Genomic DNA, 18,326 nt, shown 5'->3' with positions numbered 1-18,326 from the left:
GTCTCTCAGCCACGCATTCATCTGCCTGATCCAACTACTCTTGCCCTCGCTAGCATGTGGCACAGGTAGCAATCCCGAGATTACTACCCTGGAGGTCCTGCTTCTCAGCTTCCTTCCTAACTCCTGGAAATCTCTCTTCAGGACCTCCTCCTTTGTCCTATCTATGTCATTGGTACCAACATGTACCAAGACAACTGGCTGCTCACCCTCCCCCTTTAGAATATTCAGGACCCGATCCGAGACATCCCGTACCCTGGCACCTGGGAGGCAACACACCATGCGGGTATCTCTATCAGGCTCACAGAATCTCCTGTCCGTTCCCCTGACTATGGAATCCCCCACGACTACCGCATTTCTCTTCTCCCTCCTTCTCTCCTGCACAACAGCACCAGGCTCAGTGCCAGAGACCCGGTCACCATGGGCATCCCCCGTCAGGTCATCCCCCTCAACAGCATCCAGAACAAGATATTTTTTGCTGAGGGGGACAGCCACAGGTGTGCTCTCCACTATCCAGGCATTTCCCTTCCCTCTCTTGACAGTGACCCAGTTTTCTGACCCCTGTAGCCTAGGGATGACTACCTCCCTGTAGCTCCTGTCTATCACCTCTTCACTTTCCCTGATAAGCAGTAGGTCATCAAGTTGCAGCTCCAGATCCCTAACACGGTCTCTGAGGAGCTGCATCTCGGTGCACTTGGCGCAGATGTGCCCATCAGGGAGGCTGGAGGTCTCCCAGGATTCCCACATCTGACACCCTGAACAAAGCACTAACCCTGCAGGCATGCTATCTAATTCTACAGGAATGAAACAGGAAAAATAAGTGTAGTCACCTACTTACCTCACCAAACAGACGAACTTTTTAAATCGTTAGCTCGTACCGTTAGCTGTGAGAGCCCTGCTGTTCCTGTCTGTCCGGGCCGATTCGCGAAAGGGGTGGGGGGGATGAGAAAAAAAAGAGTTGGCGCTTCGCTCTCGCTTCTTCCCGTTTACCACCGAAGCCCATATATAACTCTGATTTTACAGGATTATGATCTCAGTCAACTGCACCGGGGCCTGGATGCCAGACCCAGTCATAGTCATACTTTATTGACCCCGAGGGAAATTGTGTTTCATTACAGTTGCACCAACCAAGAATAGAGTATAGATATAGCAATATAAATTCATAAATAATGAAATAATAATATGTAAATTATGCCAGGAAATAAGTCCAGAACCAGCCTATTGGCTCAGGGTGTCTGACCCTCCAAGGGAGGAGCTGTAAAGTTTGATGGCCACAGGCAGGAATGACTTCCTATGACGCTCAGTGTTGCATCTTGGTGGAATGAGTCTCTGGCTGAATGTACTCCTGTGCCCAACCGGTACATAATGTAGTGGATGAGAGACATTGTCCAAGATGGCATGCAACTTGGACAGCATCCTCTTTTCAGACACCACTGTGAGAGAGTCCAGTTCCATCCCCACAACATCACTGGCCTTACGAATGAGTTTGTTGATTCTGTTGGTATCTGCTACCCTCAGCCTGCTGCCCCAGCACACAACAGCAAACATGATAGCACTGGCCACCACAGACTCGTAGAACATCCTCAGCATCGTCCGGCAGATGTTAAAGGACCTCAGTCTCCTCAGGAAATAGAGATGGCTCTGACCCTTCTTGTAGACAGTCTCAGTGTCTACTGAAGTTGTATGTAATGATGTGGCTCCTGTACTCTTAGCACCACAATATCTGCTGCGCTCTGCAAACCCAGATGAGGTCGGCAACTTTATTGAGGAGGTAGGATATTGACCGTTACTAACATAGCCATAGTCTTGGGAAATATTTGACACAAAAGTCTGCAATTGGCAACATTCACAGTTTTGTTTGTACTATTGATATATCTCAGCATATCCAGGAAAATGAAAAATTCAGATTATTGAAATTGTTATAGGGTCATAGAACATTACTGCACAAAAACAGGCCATTCAGCCCATCTAGTAGGTGGTAAACTATTATTCTGTCAATTATTCTTCCGATCTGCGCCCAGACCATAGCCCTCCATACCCCTCTCAACAAGTGTACCCATCCTAATTTCTCTTAAAAGTTTGAATTGAGCCCACATCCACCACTTCCACTGGCAGCACATTTCACTCTCACCATCCTCTGACTGAAGAAGTTTCCCCCCTCATGTTGCCCTTTCCTCATTTCACCTTTCACCCTTCACCCATGAGCTCTAGTTCTTATCTCACCCAACTTCAATGGGAATAATCTACTTGTATTTCTCCTGTCTATACCCCTCACAATTTTGGGTACCTCTATCAAATCTCCCCTCATTCTCCTATGGTCTAGGGAATAAAGCCCAAACTTACTCAACTTTTCCTTATAAATCAGGTCCTCAAGTCCAGATAACATCTTTGTAAGTTTGCTCTGAACTCTTTCAATGTTATTGATATCCTTCCCCTAGGTAGGTGACCTGAACTACAGGAAAGATATCAATAAGGTTGAGAGCATTCAGATTCCATAGTATACCAATTAGGCTCACCAACGATTTATACAGCTTCAATATAACATCCCAACTACTGTGCTCAATACTTTGATTTATTAAGGACAAGGTGCAAAAAGCTATATATGACCCAATCTACATGTGATGCCATTTTCATGGAATTATAAATCTGTATTCTCGTATCCTTCTGTTCTACTGCACTCCTCAGATCCCTAGCATTCACTGTATATGTCCTACCCTGGTTTGTCCTCCCAAAACACAACTTCTAACTTGTCTGCATTAAATTCCATCTGCCAATTTTGAATGAACTTCTTGATCAACGTCCCATGAAGACCTTATCAGAAGCCTTGCTAAAGTCAATGTAGTCAACATCACTGTCTTTCCTTCATCAACTTTCCTGGTAACTTCCTCAAAACTATTTAAGATTGGTCAGACATGACCTACCATGACTACCTGAATCAGTTCCTGTCTATCCAAATCCAATCCCATAGAATACCTTACAATAATTTACCCACTCACAGGGTTGATAAATTACTGGAAGATATTCTAAGGGACCAGATCTAAAAGTCAGACTCACCAGCCCATAATTTCCTGGCTTATTTGTATAGCCTTTCTTGAGCAATGGAACAATATTAGTTCGAGAAAATCTGCAGATGCCGGAAATCCAAGCAATACACAGAAAATGTTGGAGGAACTCAGCAGGCCAGGCAGCATCAATGGAATAGAGTAAACGGTTGATGTTTTGGGCCTATACCCTTCATCAGGACTGGAAAAAAAGATGAAGAGTCAGAGTCTGATGTCATCCTTTTTCCCAGTCCAAAAGAGAATAACTACATTCATGCTATTTCTGGTGTTCCCGTAACTGACCGTCTCACTTTAAGGACTCATATCTTGTTATTCCATAGTTGTTATTTATTGCTATTTACTTATATTTGCATTTGCACAGTTTATTGTTCATCGATCCTGTTTAACAGTTACTGTTCTATAGATGTGCTGAGTATGCCCGCAGGAAAAAGAATATCAGGGTTATATGTGCTGACATGTCTGTACTCTGATTATAAATTTTACTTTGAACTTTGATCTTTGTGTGCGTTGTTTGACCAACATTAGCTAACTAGTTGGAATCTCTATGTATTAATTAAGGAAATTCTCCTGAACAGACTTGACAAACTCTACCCCATTCAGCCTTTTTATAGTGTATAAATCCCAGACAATATGTGGAAAATTAAAATCACCTACTATCATAAACTTGCGTTTCTTGCAACTGTCTACAAATTGCCTCTCTAAATCCTGCTGACTATTGGGTGGTCAGTAATATAATCCCATTAATGTGATCATCCTTTTGTTGTTCCTCAGTTCCACTCGAGTGGCCTGAGTAGATGAGTTCTCTAGTCTGTTTTGTCTCAGTACTGCCGTGACATTTTCCCTGACTAGTAATGCCCTCCCTCCAGCTCTATCATGAAATTGATGCAACTCTGAATATTATTCCCACCAGGCTCACCCTTTTCGATCTCCATCTTTGTATGCAGGTTTAACATCTTTTCCCACAACCACTCCACTGTCTGTCCTGGTGCTCTAGGTCCCATCTCCCCGCAACTCTAATTGAATTAATTTAATTAGCAGCCATCATCTTAATACAAAATCATTAACAACCCTGCTACCAGCACTGTTGCTATCATGATCAGAATCACAGGTTACCAGAGTTTTACTTATTTTCCCTTGGTCTTATCACCACAGAACATGAAGACTGCTGACAATGATCCCATTGCTCCCCCCGCCCCCATGGCTCTCTCTTGGTGTCTGAATATGAAGGTGGTGGTTCAGAGGCAGAATCTTTAAATCCAGTGAATTTATCCAATAACTTTGTTGCAGACCAAGATTACAACTATTTGATTGAATGGGGCCCACGCTTCCGGAAACTTGCTGAAATGTACGGTGATGGCGAGGACTGAGGAGTTGAAAATAAGCCGAGATTTTCGAGACTTGTATTTTTAACCAATTAATGATTGGCAAACGGAGTGCTATTAGGTGAGAAGGTGAATTGAAATTATATTCCAGTTGATCTTGCATTTGAACTTGAAGTTACTAAATTGTTCGGATGAAAAATAAGCTTTTCCTGAGCTAACTGCAATAAATTATCGCTCAGAGTTTTATTTTCATTTATTTTGTCTTTTCAATTTTCCCAAAGTTTAAATGAGGCAAAGTTTATTCAGTTTTACATTTTTTTCCTACTAGGCTCTTACTGCAATATCCTACTGCTCAAATAACCTTTGCCTGTATCCCTTTGAGAAATTTGGGAAAGTTAGTGAAGTTACGATTTAAGTATAAAATGTTTTATAAGGTAGTATTGCTTTTGAATAATTAACAATTCCATATGCAGAGTTTAAAACATAACGCTTCTACAGCTACTGGCCAAAAAACTGCTTTACATTGACAACATATGAATTCTCAGGAAATACTAATTTCGGGGCTTTTATAGAAAATTCAAAAAGAAAAAAAAATAGGATTATCTCCCTGTTTATGTACTACTGACTGAGTAAATAAAGTATTTTTTAATTTTGCTATTTGCTCAAACTTGGTTTTACGATTGGCAGGTATATTTTAAATGCATAACAGGATCCTTGCTTCATATGAAATTAACTGTTGTATAATTTTATATTGATTGTAAATCATTGCAGTGGTTATGGTTTTTTTGTAGCATGTTCTGAATTTGTCACTGAAAATGACTTTGTCATGGAACCTAATATGGGGATTTCTAAATCCACTTTCATCTTTGTTCCACTGTATATAGTGGTGGAGGTAAAAAGAAAATCAGTAGAATTAGATAACAAATCTATTAGACAAAGTTCTCTACAACTAGAAATTAACTCCTGATGTTGTCAGTCACAATACGTTGTCTTTCACGACCCTTCTCATTCCATCCCACACTTCCCAAAATGCCATGAATTCACACCTGAACTGTTCAATACATGCATCGATTTGGTTAGGAAAATAAACAGACTTGCATCATAACAGCAATACAAACATTTGGCACTTTCTGTGCTCCTTCCATTTCTCTTCCACTCACATGTCTGGGCAATTTGGATTTGGGCTCGTGTACCTGCAGTTGTCACTGTGTGTGAAATGTGCTGTCTGGCTGACAACGTTCATGAAAGAGCTTAATATCATAGTTTAGCACTGTCTTAAGTTACAAAAGGCTTTTCCCTGCTGCAACATTTTATAATGACTAATTTGTCTTTAGTTGAACATAAAATGTTCGATTTTCATTTGAAATGCAGACATTTAGATCCTGGTGATGGAGTGAAGTCAGTAATAGCAGTCTTTTTATGTTTCCATTTTTTAAAATTTGACAACTGAAGCAGGAGTCTATTTTTGTTTAAAGTTGCCTGTAAATTGTCTAGTTATTTTTTATATTAGTTTTATATTTGGCAGGTGAAATTTAAGTGAGCTTTCACTGTTCAAATGTATGTGTTTTAATAATTTTTCTTAGCAAATAATGCTTACCTCTGATCCTGTAGACTTTGATTGTGGTTTTTAATAAGGTGCTTTTAAAACTGAGCTGTTTTCATACAAGTCATGAAGAAACTGAATTGCCTTTTTAATATCTTCCTCATCTTAGTTGTTGTGGACATTTTCCTCTTCTATGTTTATGTCAGCATCGAGCTGACCTGACCAAATGTATCCTAAGACACTGCGAGCAGCAATGGAAAAATCTGTAGAAGCTCTGGCAAATATTTGCATAGTCTTTAGCTGCAGGTGAGGAACCAAATGTTAATGAGGGCTGCAAGGAAAGATTAAGGATGGTCAACATGGCTTAGTGAGTGGGAAAATAGTGTCTCACAGCATGGATAATTTTTCTCATGAAGGCAGGTTGATGGACATTATCTACATGGACTTTAGGAAGGCCTTTGCTAGGGTGGGGACATTAGTTCCTTCATTCCCTCCCACCAACCTAATGGAGAGCTGGGCTTCAATAGTACTTACACCAGCAACAGCAGTGGAAAACAGAACAACTTCAAGGCAAAAGTTTCTGAACACAGACTCATAATGTACAGGAAAAATCTGTTCATTTGTAACCAAGGATTCATCTCCAAGCAAGCTTATCCAAATATCACCAACACTGAGTATGGCAAACTTCAAAGCATATCTAGAACAGATAATACTTAGTGATCACAATGTTCAAGTAATAGAATCAAGTAAACCATGGTTCTGGCTTAATACACTAACCAACCAATATTATTTAAGCAAGACTGGAAAGAGATATTCATCTTGGGATTGCTCCCTTCACATTGAAGAAACAGGTGAAGGAAAAGTTTGATAAATGAGAAGAGTGGCTTTCTAGGAAAGACATTGGAGTGAATAGATGACAGACTTGTGTAAAGCAGGCAAAACTTTTCAGTAATGTGGTGATTATAAGGTGATATTGAACCAAACAGTGAACAATGGACAGTGTTCCTTGTCTACTTCACAAGATTGCTGCCAGGCAAACTAGACTGGAGACAAACAAGCACATACAAAAAAAAAGAAAATTGTTTCAAAATGATACTAGAATGATTTAAAATGATGGATGGGCTAGATTAGATAACTACCCAGATGAAGATATAAGACTCTACAGTAACTGACAGAGTTGACAGTCGACGACCACACTGATTTGACATGAAGTTACAGAGCAGTTAACTTTTAGAAGAGTTTCACACTTAATATTCTGATATTGTGAGTACTTTGCCAAAAGTTAGCCATTTGTTGATTGGCCTCAATCAGCAAAAGATCTTGAAGAGCTAATATACATATTCACTATATCAGGATTGCAGATCCAAACTGTAGTGATTAGAAAGTGGCCAAGAACTTTCCAAAGAGTACATAATGATTAATATGAGAATGGAGCAGATAATAATATTCATGATGGTCACTTTAATGGATAGAAGTGAAATCTGTTAAACTCTCTACAACAATGGACCATATCAATGAAGAACTGAGTTCTATTCAATACTATTATTACAAGCAAGCTCACCACCAAACACTGAACCCTGGGACCCTGGGAGTTAATACCTCTCTGCAACTGGACCCTTGACCTTTTGACTAACAGACTGCAATCAGTAAGGATTGCAGCAACACATTCTCCATGATTATTCTAAATACTGATGCTCCACAAGGTTGAATCCTCATCCCCTACTCTACTCCCTGTTCACTCATGACTGCAAGGCTAGATACTACTCTAAATTCAGCAAGGGACTTGTGCGTATACTTGTCCATTGACACATTCTGCTTCCTGATTCACAGTGTAGTTTCTGTCCATCTAGATAAGACCATAAGACAAAAGAGCAGAAGTCAGCCATTCGGCCCATCGAGTCTGCTCTGCCATTTTATCATGAGCTGACCCATTCTCCCATTTAGTCCCACTCCCCCACCTTCTCACCATAACCTTTGATGCCCTGGCTACTCAGATACTTATCAATCTCTGCCTTAAATACACCCAATGACTTGGCCTCCACTGCTGCCCGTGGCAACAAATTCCATAGATTCACCACCCTCTGGCTAAAAAAATTTCTTCGCATCTCTGTTCTGAATGGGTGCCCTTGAATCCTTAAGTCATGCCCTCTCGTACTAGACTTCCCCCATCATGGGAAACAACTTTGCCACATCCATGCCTTTCAACATTCAATATGTTTCTATGAGGTCTCCCCTCATTCTTCTAAACTCCAAGGAATACAGTCCGTGGACAAACATTCCTCATATGTTAACCCTCTCATTCCCGGAATCATTCTGGTGAATCTTCTCTGTACCCTCTCCACATCCTTTCTTAAATAAGGAGACCAAAACTGCCCACAGTACTCCAATTGAGGTCTTACCAGCGCCTTATAGAGCCTCAACATCACATCCCTGCTCCTATACTCCATTCCTCTAGAAATGAATGCCAACATTGCATTCGCCTTCTTCACCACCGACTCAACCTGGAGGTTAACCTTAAGGATATCCTGCACAAGGACTCCCAAGTCCTGTTGCATCTCAGAACTTTGAATTCTCTCCCCATTTAAATAATAGTCTGCCCATTTATTTCTTCTGCCAAAGTGCATAACCATACACTTTCCAACATTGTATTTCATTTGCCACTTCTTTGCCCACTCTCCCAATCTGTCCAAGTCTCTCTGCAGACTCTCTGTTTCCTCAGCATTGCCAGCCCCTCCACCTATCTTTGTATCATCAGCAAACTTAGCCACAAAGCCATCTATTCCATAATCCAAATCGTTGATGTACAACGTAAAAAAAAAAAACGGCCCCAACACTGATCCCTGTGGAACACCACTGGTAACCAGCAGCCAACCAAAATAGGATCCCTTTATTCCCACTCTGTTTCCTGCCAATCAGCCAATGCCCTATCCACATATGTAACTTTCCCGTAATTCCATGGGCTCTTATCTTGTTAAGTAGCCTCATGTGTGGCACCTTGTCAAAGGCCTTCTGAAAATCCAAATATACAACATCCACAGCATCTCCCTTGTCTAGCCTACTTGTAATTTCCTCAAAAAATTGTAAATGGTTTGTCAGGCATGATTTTCCTTTAAGGAAACCATGCTGAGTTCTGCCTATCTTGTCATATGCCTCCAGGTACTCCATAACAACATCCTTGACAATTGACTCCAACAACTTCCCAACCACCGACGTCAAGCTAACAGGTCTATAATTTCCTTTTTGCTTCCTTGCCCCCTTCTTAAATAGCGGAGTGACATTTGCAATCTTCCAGTCCTCCGGAACCATGCCAGAATCTATCGACTTTTGAAAGATCATCGCTAATGCCTCTGCAATCTCCACAGCTACTTCCTTCAGAACACGAGGGTGCATTCCATCTGGTCCAGGAGATTTATCTACCTTTAGACTATTCAGCTTCCTGAGTACTTTCTCTGTCGTAATTGTGACTGCGCACACTTCTCTTCCCTGCCACCCTTGAGTGTCTGGTATCCTGCTGTCTTCCTCAGTGAAGACTGATGCAAAATACTTGTTCAGTTCCTCTGCCATCTCCTCATCTCCCATTACAATTTCTCCAGTATCATTTTCCTATATCTACTCTCACATGTCTTTTACTCTTTATATACTTGAAAAAGCTTTTAGTATCCTCTTTGATATTATTTGCTAGCTTCCTTTCATAGTTCATCTTTTCCCTCTTAATGACCTTCTTAGTTTCCTTTTGTAAGCTTTTAAAAACTTCCCAATCCTCTGTCTTCCCACTAATTTTTGCTTCCTTGTATGCCCTCTCCTTTGCTTTAACTTTGGCTTTGACTTCTCTTGTCAGCCACGGTTGCATCCTTTTCCCATTCGAAAATTTCTTCTTTTTTGGAATATACCTGTCTTGCACCTTCTTCACTTCTCACATAAACTCCAGCCACTGCTGCTCTGCCGTCATTCCCGCCAGTGTCCCTTTCCAGTCAACTTTGGCCAGTTCCTCTCTCATGCCACTGTAATTTCCTCTACCCCACTGAAATACCGACACATCGGATTTCAGCTTCTCTTTTTCAAATTTCACAGTGAGCTCAATCATGTTATGATCACTGCCTCCTAAGGGTTCCTTCAATCTCTCCAATCACCTCTGATTCATTACACAATACCCTATCCAGTACAGCCGATCCCCTAGTGGGCTCAACAGCAAGCTGTTCTAAAAACCCATCTCGCAGACATTCTATAAATTCTCTCTCGAGATCCAGTGCCGACCTGATTTTTCCAATCCACTCACATGTTAAAATCCCCCACAATTATCATAACAATGCCCTTCTGACAAGCCTTTTCTATTTCCTGTTGTAATTTGTAGTCCACATCACTGCAGCTGTTAGGAGGCCTGTATATAACTGCCATCAGGGTCCTTTTATCCCTGTGATTTCTTAGCTCAGCCCATAAAGATTCTGCACCTTCTGATCCTATGTCACCCCTTTCTAATGATTTGATATCATTTCTTACCAATAAGGCCACGCCACCCTCTCTGCCTACCTTCCTATCCTTCCGATACACCGTGTATCCTTGGATGTTCAGCTCCCAGAGACATAGAAACATAGAAACTGCATCCTTTAGCCACATCTCAGTGATGGCCACAATATCATACCTGCCAATCTGTAGCTGTACGACAAGATCATCCACCTTATTCCTTATGCTGCGTGCATTTAAGTATAACACCTTAAGACCAGTATTTGGTACTTTTCACTTTGACTGCACTGCAACTCATCCCAATGGCTACAAGTTTGCCCCATCACCTGCCTGTCTTTCCTGACATCTTTACTGCTACTATCTTAAATTTATTTCTGTTTTCCCTTTCCTCTGCTCTATCATTCCGGTTCCCATCCCCCTGCCAAATTAGTTTAAACCCTCCCTAACAGCTCTATTAAACCTTCCCGCCAGGATATTGGTCCAGGTGTAACCTGTCCTTTTTGAACAGGTCATACTTCCCCCAGAAGAGAAGCCAATGATCCAAGAATCCGAAGTCTTGTCCCTGCACCAGTCTCTCAGCCACGCATTCATCTGCCTGATCCTACTGTTCTTGCCTTTGCTAGCACATGGCACAGGTAGCAATCCCGAGATTACTACCCTGGAAGTCCTGCTTCTCAGCTTCCTTCCTAACTCCCGGAAATCTCCCTTCAGGACTTCCTCTCTTCTCTGCTTGTATTTGGCTTTCATAGAATTTATAGAGACATTTGATACAGTAGACTGTCAAGCTCCCTGGCGTGTACTATAAAGACATGGCTGTCCTGACAAGTACTTATGATTACTGAAGCTACTGCATGACAGTATGTCAGCCACAGTATTAGTAACAGTGGCACTGAATCAGAACCCTTCACTGTGAAGACAGAAGTCAAACAGACTGTATCATTGCACACTCCCTATTTGCCATTTTTATTGCTGCCATCATCTCATTGGCCAAGACCTGCCACAGGGAATCCCAATCATGTATAGAATGGACAGCAGGGTTTTCAAAATCAATGGGTTTAATGCCAAGAACAAGGTCAGCACCACCACTATCATGAAACTTCAATAAGTGGAGGACAACACATTGCAGGACACTCTGAAGGATCTTCAATGTATCCTGAAAGCCTTTGCCAAGGTAGATAGGGCCCTAGATCTTGTCGTGAATATAAAATAAAAACAAAGGTCCTATATCAGCCACTATCCAACCAGCCATTTATTCAGCTCTTCAGAAAAGTTGAAGTTATCACCTTTGAAATTGTAGATCACTTTCCCTAACTTGCCAGCATTCTCTCCTCAAAACCAGACATTGACTCAGAGATCACCACTGCCTGAGTGGTGCTATTGGAGTCTATACAAGATTAAGGAAAAGTGTCTTTGAAGACCGTGACCTACTGTTCCAAACAAAATTATTCGTCTATGGAGCAGCTGTCTTTCCTACATGACTGTATGGAGCTGAATCATGGACCACCTACAGTAGGTACCTGGGAGCCCTGGAACAATCCCATCAAGGATCATTGCGACCAATGTTGAGATCAGCTGAACGGACAGACACAGTAACACCAGCACACAGGAGGAGACCGACATGAACAGCACCTCCACCACGATAAAGCAATACCAACTCCGATGAATAGCTCATGTCATCTGGATGTCTAACTCACATTTCCTCAAACAGATCCTTTACTCCCCATTGAAGTGAGCCCCTGTTGGGCAAAGGAAACGTTTCAAAGATAACACCAAAGTCAGCCTGAAGAAATTCAATATTACATCTTAAAAACTGGGAAGACTCTGCACTCAATAGATAGATCTGGAGGAAATCTGTTCAAGAGGGAGCTGTGCTATGTGAGATGAACCTCCACAGTGAGAAGAGAGATTGAAAATCCAAATGAACCAACCTCTAACCAGAGCCAGCACTTACTCATGTCCACACTGTCCCAGAAGGTGTGGATCCCAGATCAGCCTCTACAGCCAGCTGAGGACCCAGCAACAGACAACCCCTCAGGAGAGCATCACACTCGACTCAAGTGATCACAAACCAATAACTCTGTCTCCATCCACAAATTTGCAAATGAAACCATAGAAATGGGCTGCATCTCAAATAACGAATTGTCAGAGAGCAGAAAAGAGATAGAACATTTAATGACATTGTATTATGGCAACCTTTATCTGAATGACAACAAAACAAGAGCTGGCCATTGACTGCATAAAGGGGGCTGTACACATTCTCCTCTCTACATCAACAGTGTTGTGATTGAGGGCTTCAAGTTCCTATTAGGTGTGAACATCTTCAATCACCTGTCCTGGTCCAATCATACTGATGTCACGGCCAAGAAAGCTCACTAATGCCTCTACTTCTTCAGGAGGCTGAAGAAATTCAGCCTGTCCCCATTGACTCTTACAATGCATCATGGGAAGCGTTCTGTCTGGATGCATAATGGCTTGGTATGACAACTGCTCTGCATGTGTCTGCAAGAAACTGCAGAGAGTTATGGACACAGCTCAGCACAGCACAGGAACCAGTCTCCCCTCTATGGAGTCTGTCGACACTTTTCACTGCCTCAGTAAAGCAGTCAGCATACTCGAAAATCCCATCCACCACGGGCATTTTCCCTTCTCCCTTCTCTCATCAGGTTGGAGGCTACCCAGATGGAATATAAGGTGTTGCACCTCCAACCTGAGTGTGGCTTCATTGCAGCAATAGAGGCCATGGAGGTAGCTTCCAACTAGGTGCGCATGAATATCAATTTCTCGAACTTCCAGTAATTACCCCTCCCCACTCTTCAGCACTCCCCATTCTTGTTTCCCTCTCACACCTTATTTCCTTAGCTGGCCATCATCCCCGTCTGGTGCCCCTCCTCCTTCGCTTTCTTCCATGGTCTTCTTCCCTTTCCTAACATTTTCCTCCTTCCCCATCCCTTTATCTCTTTCACCAATCTACTTTCCAGCTCTTTACTTCACCCCTTCCAGGTTTCACCCATCACCTACCAACGTGTACTTCTTCTTCCCTTCCCCCCACCTTCTTATGCTGACTTATCTTTTTTTTCTATTCCTGGTGAAGGTTCTTGGCCTGAAATGTCAACTGTTTACTCTTTTCCACAGATGCTGCCTGGCCTGCTGAATTCCTCCAGCATTTTGTGTGTGTTGCCTCTTAGCAACCCTGTCTATCTGTGCTGCTACTTTCAGAGATGTATCTACAAGTATCCCTGCTCTCTGTACTACAACACTGTCCAGGGTCGTACTATTTGCTGTGCAAGGTCATTCCCTGACCCATTTCCACAGTTGATCAGGATTTTATTACAATCTTAGAATACTTGCTTCACTGCCAGCTTCCGACCACACCACCAACCTTGGTGTCATCTGCATATTTAGTAACTATGCCACATATATTGTGATCCAAGTCGTAAATATAAATGACAAACAACTGTGAACCCAGCACAGATCCCTGTGGCACCCATTAGACACAGTCCTCCAATCTGAAAAACAACACTTCATGACCACCCTCTCTCTCCATCTACCAAGACAATCTTGTATCCGATTGGCCAGCTCTTCCTGGATCCCATGTGCTTTAACTTTCAAAATTAATTTGCCATGCAAGCCTTTAATAAAGACCATGTAGACAACATCTCTGTCATGGTCCGGTCCATGGACTCCGGACTCCAGATCTTCTGGCTGTCCCTTGTTTCAGTTGGGTTTAATCATAGGCACCTGATGCTCATCTTGGGGCTGGGAATATAAGTGGCCCTGAGTTCGAGTGTGGTTGCTGGTTTGTCTTGTCAGTATCCTGTCCTTGCCTCTATGGGGTAAGTCAGGCTGTCTTTGCCGTTACCCTGCAGTTGGATCTGTCCCTTCCTGTCCTTGCCTCTGTTGGATAAGCCAGGCCATCTTTGCTGTTACCCTGAGGCAGGACTGTTCCCTTCCCTTCCCCTTCCTTCTGAAGCCTTGCCTGCAGCTTGTGTCTGCAGCCTTGCCTGCAACCGTGTCAAGTTCAACCATTGGAGTGAGACCAGGGCCTTGCTGTGTCAAGATAAGGAACTGTCTCTCGTTGAGTTGGAACTGTCTCTGTGTCCACACCTTCGCTAGGTAGGTCTGGCCGTTTGCCACTACCTAGTGTTGGGAACCGTCTCTGTGTCCATGCCTTTGTTAGGTAGGTCCGGCCATCTGCCGCTACCTAGTGTTGGCTACCGTCTCTGGGTCTATGCCTTCACAAGGTAAGTCTGGCTGTCTGCTGCTACCTAGTGTTGGGAACTGTCTGTGTGTCCACGCCTTCGCTAGGTAGTCCGGCCATTTGCCGCCCCCTAGTGTTGGGAACTGTCTCCATGTCCATGCCTTCACTAGGTAGGTCCGGCCATTTGCTGCTCCCTAGTGTTGGGAGCCATCTCCATGTCCACGCCTTCGCTAGGTAGGTCCGACCATTTGTCGCTACCTAATGTTGGGACCTGTCTCGTCGTGTTCAGCATTCTGTATTGAGCCCAGGCCCCAAATCCTGTTCCCAAGGAGGAGTCCTAGCTCTGTGTTCTGTGTACGAGTCCTTGCCCTAAGTCCTGTTCCCAAGGAGGGGTCCCGGCTCTGTGTTCCTGTCATCTCAAGTCCAAGGCTCCATGTTCCCGTGCTCTTGACCAAGGCTCTGTGTTCTGCGTTCCTGTCGTCCCGAGTCCAAGGTTCTGAGGTTCCTGTCATCCCAAGTCCACGGCTCGCCTGTTCCTGAGTACCAAGTCAAGGCTTCGTGTTCTCCTCCTGTGCTGGAGTTCTCTCATCCTGGCCAGGAGTCTCTTGTTCTGTCCTGTAGCCTCGCCTAGTCCTGTCTCCCAAGACCACGTCATGTCTTCATCTAGTTCCGGAGTCTGAGCCTGAGTGAAGACCCAGATTCTGGGTCTCTGTCCAGTCTCTGGCTCGGAGTACGAACCCAAGTCTCGTCGTGTCCTCGCCTCGAAGAACCCAAGTCTCGTCATGTCCTCGCCTCGAAGAACCCAAGTCTCGTGTCCTCGCCTCGAAGAACCCAAGCCATGTCCAGTCCTGTAGCCACGTTATGTCCTCACCTAGTTCCGGCGTCCGAGCCCAAGTCAAGACCCAGGTTCTGGGTCCTTGTCCAGTCTCAGCTCGGAGTCCAAGCCCAGGCTCCTACTTCCCAGTTCCTTGCCCTGGTCCTGCTTGCCTAGCCGATGTCCTAGCCCAGGTCTGTGTTCTTGACCCAGCTCTCTAATCAAGTCCTGTTCCTAGTACTTCAGTGTCTGTGTCTTGCATTTGGGTCCGCCACCATGCCCTACCTTATGACAGTCTCGTGTCTTGCCCTCAGTCTTCTTTGTCATCTTTTCAAAAGACTCAAGACTTGGGACCCACTTATTCTTATGCAGCCTTTGCCTTTCCAAATGCAGGTATAACCAATCCCCCCCCCAACCCCCAGAATGCCCTCTAGTAACGTTCCCACCACTGAAGTTAGACTCACCAGCATGTAATTCCTTGGCTGTCCTTGCAGCCATTCTTAAGTATACCTACCTACCGAACTACACACACACCCACACAGCACAGAATATATTGGCCCTTCCAGTTTCACTACACAGCAACCCCTGACAGTCCCTATTTAACTGTAACCTAATCATGGGACAAATTACAATGACTAATTAACATTAGGCACTCTCCAGTCTTCCACTTGTGAAGGAAGATACAAATATCTTTGTCAGGCCCCTGCATTTTCTTCCTCCGCTTCCCACAGATCTCCTATACCTGATCGTGCCAAAGGGATTTATCCATCTTATATGCCAACACCTTTTCTTTGGGAATGTCAACATCATCCAACACCTCTCTATTCATTTCCCTTAGTCCATAGCTTCTATGATCTTCTCTGTAGCAAATACAGATGAGTTATATTCATTCTCTGCGCTACCGAAGCCGTGGTTGTGACAAACAGCCGGTCAGTGTAGATTCAGAGTGAACAGAGGCACATCCGACATGACCTTTGTCCTGCGCCAGATGCAGAAGTGTCGAGAACCGAACCTGAGACTGTACGCGGTGTTCATTAACCTGACCAAGGCCTTTGATAGAGCCAGCCGCAATGGTCTCCGGAAGATTCTGTCGAAGCTCGGCTGTCCCCCTGAAATTCCTCATCGTCCTGCAGCAGCTCCAAGAAAGTCAAAGCGGTCAGGTTAAACACTACGGTGACCTGTCTGACCTATTCTCCATCAGTACCAGCGTGAAACGAGGTTGTATTTTGGCACTAACTATCTTTGCCATCTTTTTCAGCATGAAGCTGTAGAAAGCGAAAGAGACCAGCTCGGAGAGCATCTACATTTGGTTCCACACTGACAGAAATACCTTCAACCTCTGCCACCTTCTCGCCCGAACAGAACCCTTGCAAGAGCCCATTCTCGAGCTACTATATGCGGACGACTGTGTTGCAATGAGCAAATGAAGCAAACCCAAGTGCAGGACACAGGCAGGAGATCGAGTTAGGATGCTTACGCAGACGTGAAGATTAGACAGCTAGCAGGAGGGACCTTGACATGGAGAGACAGGGTTTCATAGGTAAATCCTGAAACTGGAGCAAAACTTAGAACACATGGTTCTAAGCGGCTGGGAAATGTTAACCACCACACAGGCTAAATCAATGATCTGGCGACTAGTGGTTGTAATGCAGGGGTTCTTAAGCTGCAAGTCTTGATGGAAACTAGGTGTGCCATCATCAGAGAGAATTAGAAGCAAGTAGGAAATTAACAGTCAGAACCATGGCACAATTAAAGGAAATTAGGAGCAAGATAGAGAAATAACGATCAGGACTGTGACAGTAAACCCTCGCACCGCCCCCCCCCCCCAACGGGAGCCTCCAGGCGAACCACCAGGCTTGTCCGGATTGTCTCGATGGAAATCACAGATGAAGGAAGGGTCCAGGATGAAGGAGCAGGGAATCCAGGAGCATTCCTCCAGGTCCTATCCCTCCCAATTGACCAGGTACTGGAAGCCTCTGCCTCCGCGGCACACATCCAGTATTCGCCGGACGGTGTATGCTGGGTGGTCATCAGTGATCCGGGCAGGAAGGCACAAAGGGCTGACAGACAAGGTTTCAACTGGGAGACATGGAATGTGGGGTGAATGTGCATGGATCCAGGCAGTTTGAGTCTGACTACCGAGGGGTTGATGACACTCTCAATCTCGAATGGTCCCAGATAGTGAGCAGCGAGTTTCTTGGGTTCATTCTTGAGGGGGATATCTTTTGACAAGAGTCAAACCTTCTGCCCAGGCCAATAATTTGGTGCAGGAATTCGATGGCAATCGGCAATCTTCCGGTTGCGGTCAGCTGAGCAGAGCAGGGCCGCGCGTGCATCCTTCCAGATCTTGCGGCACCGGCAGAGATAGGCCTGAACAGAAGGCACAGCAATGTCATCTTGTGCGGGAAACAGAGGGGGTTGGTAACCAAGGGAGCATTCGAAGGGACACATTCCGGTGGCGGTGCTGACCAGGGAGCTGTGGGCATACTCGACCCAAATGAGATGGGTGCTCCAGGATGACGGGTTGTTGGTGGTTATGCAGCGCAGTGCTGCTTCCAAATCCTGGTTAACTCATTCTATTTGACCACTAGTTTGCAGATGGAAGCCCAAAAACAGGTTTACTGAGGCTCCAAGAGCTTGACAAAAGGATCTCCAGACTTGAGAGATGAATTGGGGGCCCTGGTCAGAAATAATGTCAGAGGGAATTCCATGAAGGCGGAAGACGTGATGAACAAGAGGGTCGGCTGTTTCAGAGGCTGTAGGGAGTTTAGGAAGGGGTATGAAGTGCAGGGCTTTGGAGAAACGGTCCACCACGCTGAGTACAGCAGTGTTACCATGTAAAGGGGGTTGTCCAGTAACGAAATCCAGAGCAATGTGGGACCAAGGACGGCTAGGGACCGGTAGGGGACGAAGCAACCCAGCAGATGGT

At 44.3% G+C, this 18,326-nt stretch overlaps 1 protein-coding gene across 1 annotated transcript in view; it reads left to right on the top strand.

The window, feature by feature from the left end:
• The window catches only part of LOC134356254 (B-cadherin-like), a 58,366-nt gene extending 52,650 nt beyond the window's left edge, over positions 1-5,716 (top strand). The window contains 4 exon segments of the mRNA XM_063067057.1: positions 1,021-1,072; positions 1,677-1,768; positions 4,212-4,250; positions 4,253-5,716. Coding sequence (XP_062923127.1) covers positions 1,021-1,072; positions 1,677-1,768; positions 4,212-4,250; positions 4,253-4,426 — 357 coding nt within the window. The 3' untranslated portion in view covers positions 4,427-5,716.
• The last annotated feature ends 12,610 nt before the right edge of the window (positions 5,717-18,326 follow it).

The sequence above is a fragment of the Mobula hypostoma genome, chromosome 14 (genome assembly GCF_963921235.1).
Source record: "Mobula hypostoma chromosome 14, sMobHyp1.1, whole genome shotgun sequence".
NCBI lineage: Eukaryota > Metazoa > Chordata > Chondrichthyes > Myliobatiformes > Myliobatidae > Mobula > Mobula hypostoma.
The sequence above is the reverse complement of the archived record's forward strand: the minus strand, read 5'-3'. Positions and strand labels throughout refer to the sequence as shown.